This window comes from Mastacembelus armatus, chromosome 2, assembly GCF_900324485.2.
Source record: "Mastacembelus armatus chromosome 2, fMasArm1.2, whole genome shotgun sequence".
NCBI classification, from domain to species: Eukaryota; Metazoa; Chordata; class Actinopteri; order Synbranchiformes; family Mastacembelidae; genus Mastacembelus; species Mastacembelus armatus.
In genome coordinates, this window is record NC_046634.1 from 11373971 (window position 1) to 11385173 (window position 11203).

The 11203-nt window shown below is 42.2% G+C and overlaps 1 protein-coding gene across 1 annotated transcript; it reads left to right on the plus strand.

Moving 5' to 3' along the window:
* The first annotated feature begins 5581 nt into the window (after positions 1-5581).
* LOC113127421 (uncharacterized) lies at positions 5582-6948 on the plus strand. Its single transcript, XM_026301958.1, has 4 exons — positions 5582-5910; positions 5997-6171; positions 6300-6404; positions 6507-6948. Exons 1-4 carry the CDS (start codon positions 5678-5680, stop codon positions 6669-6671), a joined length of 678 nt encoding a protein of 225 aa, XP_026157743.1. The 5' UTR covers positions 5582-5677; the 3' UTR covers positions 6672-6948.
* The last annotated feature ends 4255 nt before the right edge of the window (positions 6949-11203 follow it).

Sequence of the window (11203 nt, forward strand, 5' to 3'; positions counted from 1 at the left end):
TCCAGTTCAGAAGATGTATGTAATTTGCCTTTGCCTTTTTCTGCCGTCTTTTGACAGGCAGGCCTTTCCACTTCCAGTCTGCGATGGCACTGATGAGGTCGGCGTCATTCTCAATTTTGTTTTGCTTATGGTTTTAATTTTTTCAGTCCTGAAGAGAGGCTGCTCCCCGGGGTGTCCCGCTAAAACGCCAGACATTGGCTTCCACACCGTCCCTCAGGATCCGTGCAACATTGAGGAATTCCTGCTTAATTTGAGCATGTAGCTCAGCCTTAGTCTGTCCAGGTCCTGCTTGAAGCCGTGGAAAGCAGCTTTAAAGCCATCAAGCTCCTCTGAGAGGTACTCTGTTAACACCTGCTCCACCCCGTCAAAATTGTAATTAGTGATCATTCTGTGGTGCTGGATTGCTCCTGCTTTGTGTTTCCTGAGAAAAACAAAAACAAGGCATAAGCCATTTTAGTAGCTGCATACATTTAACACTTACTATTTAACAGTTATTTACCTTTGAAAGCCTGTTCTTTCAATTTATTGCTGAAGACGACCCCTAACCCTAACCCTAACCCCCCCCCAAAAAAAAAACACCCACAAAAACTGTTTTTGAAAATGTGACAGCTGCACACATTCCACTATAATCAACATAAAATGGTACCTAATTCAGCCAATAAGTAGGCCTACTGCTTTAGTCAAGTAGGGAGGCGGTGGAAGTGTCTTACCTAGTGAACAACGTTGGCATAGGGAGGAGCAGCCTCCCTATGCTCGCTCTACTGTGGAAGAGATGATCTAGCAGGATGTGGGTTTCATTCTCTTCCTGAACCCCTTCTTCCTCCTCTTCAGTGTCAGAGGGGAGTCTGTGTGTGGTGCTCTGCCTCTGCGGAAGCGGTTTCACCTGACTGCGCTGTATTTTGAATGAAATATCTGGGTGCAAACTGTACAAAGTAAATGTTCTCATACCTGCAAAATACATGGAGTTTTGGATTTGCAGCAACCTCAGTCTGGCTTGAGAAAGGGGCGGGCCCATTTCCCGCTGGGACAAAGCTCTGTAGTCCACATAAACGCCCTGTTGTATCAAAGCCACACAACTGACAAAAGTGCACATGTGCACCACTTGCTCACTGGACAGATTTTTCCCCCCCTGCAGTTTTTCCAACACATGCTGCACCCAGGGCATGCCACTCTCCCTGACATCTGTAAGATTGCGCTCATAAGTCAGTCCACGATTAACAAGGGAAGTGGTGACCTTCCTGGATATGATGGCAACTTTGGCGGCCAACGGCGGCTCCTGCTGTGCTCCAGAAGTGCTTGAAATTCCAGCCTCTAAGACATCTTTGAGAGGAAGTCCTTTTTCAGCTAGGATGGATGCTGCTCTTTGGTATGGGGCTGGATACTTGAAATGACTGGTCTGGATGAGCAACGACAACAAATACTCGCTGCTAACGACGCTGATGCATGTGCCGCCGGGAGGAGTGTTTTCTGCCAACATCCGCAAGTGTACTCTGTTGGTTTTGTACAGGTCACAGACTATTTTCAGCAATTCGACACCTGCCACAGTGTAGCTGCTATCCAGCTGCTCAGCAAACCCAAACACTCTGTAGATCCAGTGATGAAGAGGTGGAGGCTCATTTTCACATGCAGCTGAGTTGGCTGAAACTAGCCCTAAAGAAAAACCCTTTGCCAGGTTGCACTTACCTGTTGCAACACCAAGGTTAATGGCATATATACTGTCTCGTGAACTCAGCAGATGACCCCCAAAATAGATGTCCAGAGCCAACTCAGCTGTCCAAGCCTCCATGAACTTTCCCAATCCAGTGCTGCCAATGTCAATCAAATGTGCCGTCACTCTTCTGATCATGTGTGAAGCTGCAGCCTGCCTCTCTCTCGTCGAAAGGAATGAGCATGGATCTAGAGGCAATCATATTTTTCAGGGTGTCAACATTAAACCAATCAACTGCATGTACCCCATCCTAAACCTGTTGCAGCTTAAGTGTGGTCACAACCTCAACCCGTGCAGACCCTAGGTCCTTGTTAGAGAAATTAAAATATTAAAATATACTGACCAAATCCACTTTACTTTAGCACTGTAAAAGTACTGTCTGAGTAATTCTGTCAAACCAGCAGGGACTCACTCTAAACTCCAACTAACCTGTGGTGAAGCCTGGCTACAAAGGGGGGTGGGACCAATAGGGACCACTCGTCTCAAACCAGTGAAGAAACCAACCACGCCCAGGGGAATTAGGTGAGTGAGGAGTAGAGTGACCTGGGGAGAAGACTGCTCAGAGGTACATTTTGCCATGGAGGGTCCAATGTATCGACCCTGGCACCCCTTTAGACTATTTTGTGGGGTGACACTGACAATAAGCACATTGACTATCATATCACTGACCACAGTTACGTTGATTTTGTTTCTCTTTGAGAAGGGTTTGCAACAGCCGGAGAATGCTACTAACTCCACTGAGATAAGACCTGGTATCTTTTCCTCCCTTGAGAAGGAATTGCTACAGCCAGGTAATGCCATGAACAACACCAAAACCAAACCTAGGACAAAGAGACCTAATGATGTGCCCACTTTTATCTTTTGAACTAATGAGACTCAAACTGTCCAGTTTGATTTTTGAAAAGTGGTTAACTGAGGTAATGTGTGACAGGAACAGCTAACATGGGCAGACAGGTATATTTATGTCACTAAAATATGTAGGTTACACTGATAAGACTTAATCCACACAATGATCCAACAGGCCTGAACTGCACACTGCAGCTGTTTACTTCCACCTGCTCTCCAGGCAGTAAACAATGTCTTTGCATTATTTGATGCCACCTATTCCTGCTCTCACGCTACCTTTCTTTACACCTTATACCTACTAATTAGGTTTAGGGTTGGATTAGAGTTATGGTTAAGGTATTGGTGGATATGTAGAGCACAGGCCTATGGAGAACTACTGGAAGAATATTGAACAATGAAGGACCCCACTGGAGGAGGTTGCAGTGACTTTTAGTGATTAAAAAGATAATTAACATGGGAACCTGCTCTCATGGTACACGTGTAGTAATTGAGATGTATAAAAACAGAGGACAAGGAATATGCCCACAGATTGAGCGAAGTGGTCCTTGGTGGGATTTGAACCTGGCTCTTCTGGGTGATGGGTATGTGTGGTATCGCTTGGGCTACAGGTAAATAGGCCGGGTCAGCTTTTCAAGTGTGGTCCTGTATAATTTATTTGGGGATGGTCCCTATAGATAAAAGGAATGGTGATATGCACTGATGGTGTTGAACCTGATATACTCTGTGTACATCTTATCTTAGGAATGTTGTGAAGTCTATTGTAGTGTATGCTGTAAGATAACCAAGGAGAAAAAAAAAGGCAGTATGGGTCACCACACTTGACAATAGTAGTCACTTTCACTTTCAGTTGGTGACCTCATGTATGTCCAGGGTACTAAACAGGGATCCCCTCTGTCCAACCATATCCTGTAGGGCATATCTAGAGAAAAGTATCTGTGTATTTGGGTCTTATGGCAGTTAGGGTCAATCCAAAATGCACAGACACTGATGTCACATCAGAATGTATCACCAACTCATCCATGTCAAGTGGGTCAGTGTCTTTTTGACCAAACTGAGCCATTAACATAACCTTCCTGAAGTGGCAGACATTTGTCCGATTGACAGCCTTTGTCAATAGATTCAGAATGAAAGGTCTGTCTCTTTGGAGGACATGAAACCCTGACATGTCTGTAGTTGTCTGATTTTTAATAGTGTCGAGTCTTGTGCTTGGAAGGCAATGACATTTTCAGGGTTCAGAAGTTGTCAAAAACTTCTGCAAACAAAGCATTTGCAGAGACCCTGTTACAAGTCTTTGTGCATAAGTCTTGTGTCTGGGTCTCAAATCTTTTGGTATGACTGTCAACATGAGCTGGTAGCCTCCATCTACAAACCCCAGAGTATGATCCACACGTCGCATAACGCTTTTAGTCCTGTGACTGCACTCTGTCAAATCAAAGTGCTTTTGGATGAAGTTGTAATGTGGCTTCATCTTATGCTGTGACATCCTGGGCATCAACAGGTGGTGAAGTCCTGCTTTGTAGCATTGTAATGTCCCGGAATTCAATACAGATTCCATCAATGTCAAATTCAAAGGCAAGTTCGGCATCTGGGTCAGTGGTTGAATGGAAGGGAAGATGAACTTTTGCTTCCAAAAATTCACCAACTGTTGTGAACCTTTCCATTGTTGTCATCAGTGTGTTGGTGTTGATCATGCTAATACTTCCAAGCTTGTCATCCATTGTAGGAGCACACTCTTGGAGATGTTTCCACTTCAGTGTACTTGCATCAACTGATGTTTGCAGGAGCACAGTGTCAGATGTTTCCACTTCAGTGTACTTAGGTTATAGGGATATAGCCACGGTTATCATTTCATAATCCTCTGGAAAGGAAGTGAAAGCAAGACTTTATAGTCTCATATACATGTATAGAGACTATTACAAGAAGCCTTAGTTGCTATTTGTTGTATTTATACTCCTTTGGGGGAAGAGAAATGTCAGTGACGGTGCATATTTCAAAAACAAAAATTCTTTATGCCGCCAGTGGATAGTAGAGGTCGTTAATGATCGAATGATATATAATTTTAATTGTTTTACTGGTTTAGATCAAAAGTTATAGCATTTTAAGTGCAAGAATTTGAAAAAGCAGTGGAAAGTGTTATTTGGGTATAACTTTTGATAGGAAGGTCATAGAGTGTTGATTTTGGTGTCTACCCCCCCCAGATGTATAGGCTGCGAATCGACTGGTACCACTTTGAGAAACCCTTCATAGAAAAAAAAAAATTAAATATCTTCTTCTTCTCCTTTGGGCTGCTCCCTTCAGGGGTCGCCACAGCGAATCATCTGCCTCCATTTAACCCTATCCTCTGTATCCCCCTCACCCACACCAACTATCCTCATGTCCTCCTTCACTACATCCAAGAACCTCCTCTTTGGTCTTCCTCTAGCGCTGCCAGGAAGGAGGCCTAACCTCAGCATCCTTTTACCAATGTATTCACTGTCCCTCCTCTGAACATGTCCAAACCATCTCAATCTGGCTTCCCTGGCTTTTTCTCCAAAACATCTAACATGAGCTGTCCCTCTGATGTCCTCATTCCTGATCCTATCCATCCTCGTCACTCCCAGAGAGAACCTCAACATCTTCAGCTCTGCTACCTCCAGCTCTGCCTCCTGTCTTTGTCTCAGTGCCACTGTCTCTAAACCAGACAACATTGCTGGTCTCACCACTGTCTTGTGCACCTTTCGTTTCATTCTTGCTGACACTCTTTTGTCACACATCACACCAGACACTTTCCTCCACCCGTTCCAACCTGCTTGCACACGTCTCTTCACTTCTTTTCCACAGTCTCCGTTGCTCTGGACTGTTGACCCTAGGTACTTAATCATACACACATTTTATTACATGACCAGCAGGCCGTCCTACTCATAGGTCAAGGCATTTGTTTGTTTTATTCACGAATGTATTTTTGTAATGTAGGCCACCATGCGATTGCCTGTTAAAGGTACAACATTTGCAGCTGTTCACTTTTTGTGAAGGTCATGTCTCATTTCCAGTGGGGTAACAAAAATACACACAAATAAAACAGTTAAATTACTAAGATGATTCTATTGCTTTATAAATAAATTGAATTGCCCCCAGTCCTTAACCATGTTAATGCTGACATCTCTGCAAGCCAGATGGAGCATCAAACTGTGTACATACAGAGCTGTCACCTCCCAGAAAATCTTTGCCACGAAGGGCAGACTGTGGGACTTCACAGAGCTTCTTCAATACTGTGCTGACGTCACTGCTTGCATCAATTTAAGTCATCGCCATCAGAGTAGAGGTTTTATAGTTATCAACACTCCGCCAGAATGTCCAGTTGTTCAGCCAACACAGAGGTATCATCTTACAGTACAATGCCTTGCACTGCTCTTGTGATACACAGACCCCTTTTATATATTGTTTTCTCTGCTCTGTGCTACAGGTTTCAAAAAGCAGATGTCGTCATTCTTGCACATGAAGATGTACAGTACATCCAGCACAAGATCGTCAGCGGCAAAGACGTTCCAAGGACAGCAGCTACAACCTTCAGGCAATACTGTGAGGCCATCCTTCTTCTGAATCATAAACTTTCCGGATTGGACGTGACTGGGCTGTCTGTAAGCGCCTCTGCAGCTACAACAATAATAATAAAATGATAAGCCATAACAGTCATGTTAAGATTATGACGGTCAATATTGCTTTCACTGAGAAGGTTTTCATCATGATCTCTCTGACACACGCACAGGTTGATGACTGGATTGCCCGACAGCCTGTAGCTGCAAGTGTCAGCATCCAACTCAGTTCCACGGCACGACAGGGGACCTTCACACTCAACAAACAAGAAGGAGGAGTGAGTCACACATTCTCAACTTGGTCTCCTGTTTCTGGGGAGGTTTTTGATGTGTGTGAATGAATTAATTCATGTTAATGAATTTTTGTTTTGTCCCTGCAGTTATTCGAATGCTACTTTCAGAGCATCAGGCCCATCTCTTTACGACATCGGCAGAAGGATGATGAGGGCAAGGTTTTCCTAGGAGATGCTGGGGTCCCACTGTCCAACCCGACATCAGACTTGAGGCGACTCAGGGCCAAGCTAGTGCTTGCCGTTACTACATAAACATATCTAAAATTATATATTTAAGACTTTGATTATGCAGTGATACCTTGTAGGTACTTCTTGGAAGTTATTAGGCTGCTTTGTCTAATTGCTGTACAAATATATGAAAATGCAGGTTCTTGCCACAGTCATCTGAGGAAGCTTCTGCTGCCTGCATCACAGTGAGGACAGCCAACCCTGGGACAGGCCAGGTACACAATCTAAAATGTCACCTACTGCTACAAGTAAACACCAAAGACAAGTTCCAACAGGAGAGTTTGAGGGATTTCTCCCTAACCCCCACCCCTTATGTGCAGTGCATCCTTAGAGACAGAGCCAGCTTCATCGATGTGTAACCTTTTGATGTACACTATGCCAGATAGTGAGACAATGAGCTAATGACTTAGACAAGGCTTATGTGGGTCTGACTGCTTTTAGTACAACATAATATTTCCTTAAAAGTCAATATTTTCCAGTTAGTTACTTTCTAAAGTACTGTAAAGCATTAAATAACAAATAAACAGATCCCATAACCATGTTAAACCAATTGTTAAACCATGTTAAATTAACATGGTTAAAGGTCCCAGATGCTCAAAATCCCTTAAACTCTCAAATGGCTGAATCGACCATTTTCTTAATGAAGTTCTGTATAGTATTAGCAATTGTGGCTAATGACTAATACTAGCGGCCTAGCGGCTAACAATAGAGCTAGTGGGAGTCAACTATAAACGTTACTGCAGCAATACAGTCTGCTACCATGAGTTATAAATGTGAATGAGAAGATCTGAGCGTTTCAAAGCATAGTTTAGTTCAGTTTGAGAACGTTCTGGTTCATGCCATAAGGTGCTGCCTCACCATGCTGACCAGCAGGAGTCAAAGGAGGAAAAGGAAGTGACCCAGTCAACCTGGATATTTATACACTCACATGGGGTGAGACGGATTGGTTGAAAACCTGGAAGTAATTATTTCAAATAGTTTACAGGTCCCTTTTTTTTTCCTGGGTTACACATGCAGGATGGGGACATGCAAACAGACAGCAATCGGGATATCTCTTCTTCTTCAAAGGAGAGGGTGGCAGGGCAATGTGCATCGATGCCACAGCATTCCCATGTCTTTGTCATCCTGACAAAAACACTTAAGGCAGAAGGATGAACCACTCTAGAAAAAAGCCTAATGTTAAACCACAGAAGTAAACCATGAACTGTCCGGACGGGCCACGAGATGCTATACCCTTTGTGGCCCTAAAGCCAGAGACTGTGATTACACCCCGTCACATGACATGCAAGAGTTTAGCAGGCTGCAGAGGAAAAATAAAGTTGGCACACTACACTACAACTTAATCTGTTAAACAATGGCTTCAGCATCGACAGAACCTGACACTGCGGAAACTGCTGTAGTGTCAAAGAGGAGCAGTACGTCCGTTGTATGGAACTATTTGGGCTTTAAAAAAGAAGATGCTGCGCAGCGTCAAGTACTGTGCAAAGCCTACCTCGTGGGGCAATACTACTGATTCAGCATTTAAAAAAACACCGCAAAGTACTGTATGATAGCTGCATGGAAAAAATGCAGATTACCAGACAGGGATCACTTACCGATATGTTTGAAAGCGTAGCTCCATATTAACGCACTTCAAAGCGGCACATGGAAGTAACTCACAAAGTAACAGAGTGTATTGCGAAAGATGTGATGCCCTCTAGTTCGGTGACCAAGCCTGGGCTCACTGCTTTAATAAATACACTGGATAAGCCGTACATCATGCCGTCCCGCACATATTTTAGCCAGGTCACCATACCATAGTTGATAAATAAAAATTTAGTTTATATCAATTTTTGCATCACAGGATTTCATTGTAACATATAGGCCTGGTCTACACAAAAGAACATTTATCTTTAATCTATCTAAATATTTTGTTTTGTTCATACTTCAATGATTTATTGCTTGTCATAGTTGTCATAGAAAAATGCAGAACAGAAAAAGCTTTGAAAAAATAATTGCATTGTAAATTGCAATTGCAATGTTGTGTTTACATAGATATATGTGTGTATATGTACACAAACATTTTATACATACATGAATATAATATTGTCATGTTATATCTTGATGTCTATTTGCATTAAATTTGGGTGCAAGTAAATGTTTTTTCTCTCATCTGTTTGCCTTAGTCATGGTACTCACTGTCTGTTATACTTGCCTAGCTTTGACTTCTTCATCAGTCTAACAAAGGGGTTTGAATAGATCAGTGTTTCCTCTTCCAATGGCACAGCTGTACTTTGTCAGAGGGATAAACTGCACAACACTGGCATCCAGTGACCAAACCTTTTGTAACAAACACACCTAGAATTCTGCTAGATAATATTAGATAGATGAGATGACTCTCATTAGAATGACTCTCATTTGCATAGTGGCTGTGGTTGGTCAGAAGGAAGTTTGAAAATCAGCAGACAGGGAGCTCAGAGGCCAGGCAGATGGAGTATAAGAGATGAAGTGAATCGGATGAAAAAGAAGAGTTTAAAAAATGTGTAAGCTTGTCGCATATAAAATCCATCTATTTCAGACCTGCATTTTGACTAGTATCTCACAAGAGTGAATCTGTTTTCTTTTGAAATGAAAATAGTGGGTGTGTGTGTGTGTGTCATAAAGAAGCCAAATATGGATCGATGGCTACAGGTCAGATGTGGTTCCAAGTCATGTTGTGCCGGCAGTGGATAACCGCCCTCCTGTGGTAGCATTGGGCATTGCAAGTGTTAGGGTAATCAGAAACCGAATCGGTTTTATTGCCAGTTACAGCAAAGAACACTTTACAGTACTAGGAATTTGTCTTGGTGTCTGGAGCAAGCATATATGCAGGAGTATGTACATAGTTTTATAATAAACTAGAAAGAATAAAGAAAAAAAATAAAATAAATACTACGGTTTATACAGAAAAGTGAAAAAGTGTAGTGCACTTTAAGAGTGTTAAAGTGAAAAGTGTGTTAAAGTGTCTTTGTCTGTGGCTGTGGCTGTGGCTGCAGCAAACCAGACCGTGATGGAGGATGTCAGGATGGATTCGATGATGGCAGTGTAAAAGTTCACCAGCATCTTTGAAGGGAGGTGAAACTTCTTCAGCTGCCGTAGGAAGTAGATCCTCTGCTGAGCCCTCTTGGTGAGGGAGCTGATGTTCTGCTCCCATTTGAGCCTGGGTGATGGTGTCGCCCAGGAAGTGGAAGGACTCGACAGGGGTCACCAGGGTATCGTAGAGGGTGAGGGGGTGGAGGGGGACTGGGTCCTTCCTGAAGTCCACAATCATCTCCACTGTTTTGAGGGAGTTAATAATATAATATAATATTTAAGACAACTGCAATATATACCATACTTGAGTAATAATACAAACTGTATAATCTTCACATTTTTTTAAGTTTACTGCCCACTTCACATGGTTTATTTATCACAAGATATGTTTGAGAAAGCTTACTGCTTGAGTTTCAGCCACTGTTAATTTTGACAGCAGATTTTAATTTAGTTTTAGTCGTAGTCTTTTGACTAAAATGCAATTTTAGTTTTACTCATATTTTAGTCATCTGCTTTGTTTTAATTGTAGCCTAGATTTAGTCAATTAAATAGCATAAGATTTTAGTCGACTAAATCTACTGTAAATTAACACTGGTTTCAGCTGACCTTGATGATGTTGACCTTTTGTTGTGTTTCTGCCATATTTTTCACCATTAACTGAATGCTTATTTTCAGCGCTCTTGTCCAATGAGTCTGCTGTCTTTGGCTGGTTATACACAGATCTATTCAGTAATTGGCAGTGAGGCAGGGTCTTTGAGTGTCTGAGTGGCTGACATGAACAGAAAAGATATCAACACCACTTAGAAGTCATTTTATTCATCTGTCACCATGTGCCTTATTGAACTAACACCCAAACAAGTAGTAATAAACTTATGATTTGGATTTTGATTTGTTGGTGGACATGTTCTTTGCAGACAATTTTAATATTAATATAATATATGTACCCCCCTGTTATTGGACCATACGTTTTTGGCACCATGTTTATAAAGGCTCTAGTTTTCATTTCTGTAGTGTTCACTTGCACAATATTGCTAGGAACCTTCTGTGTAGCCCAAATTAAATACCCATCTCCATCCCAAAGCCAGTACCTAAAAGGCCAAAAAAATAGGCTTGATATGTACAATATTCTTGACGAATACTTTAGTATATGTAATGTAATCAGTGAAGTAAGAGCCATTTTTGTTTTATTTTTCATACCGTATTAGCGATGCTTTCATCATTAGGGGACAGATCCAAAAGAGCATTCTCACCAGATATCAATATAACATGATGCAGGGTCTTTACATTCTTTTCATACAAAGTTGTGGATAATTGTTGCAGACTTGTAATATCTTTAAAGCCCACTGCTGCGTCATCAAACATAACGAGTCATACACTGTTGGAAAAGCCTCATCATTCGCTACAAGATGCGTCAGTCATCACTGACAAACAATGTGACTGGCTGATGGATCAACCCCCTCAGTCATAAAAATTATCATGTTCCTCGAAGCACAGGTCGAGGTGGA

Coding starts and splice junctions, on each gene's coding strand:
- LOC113127421 (XM_026301958.1), top strand. CDS start 5,678: ATGTTAATGCTGACATCTCTGCAAGCCAGATGGAGCATCAAACTGTGT. Junction 5,911..5,996: donor GTTGTTCAGCCAACACAGAG/GTATCATCTTAC, acceptor TCTGTGCTACAG/GTTTCAAAAAGCAGATGTCG. Junction 6,405..6,506: donor TCAACAAACAAGAAGGAGGA/GTGAGTCACACA, acceptor TTGTCCCTGCAG/TTATTCGAATGCTACTTTCA.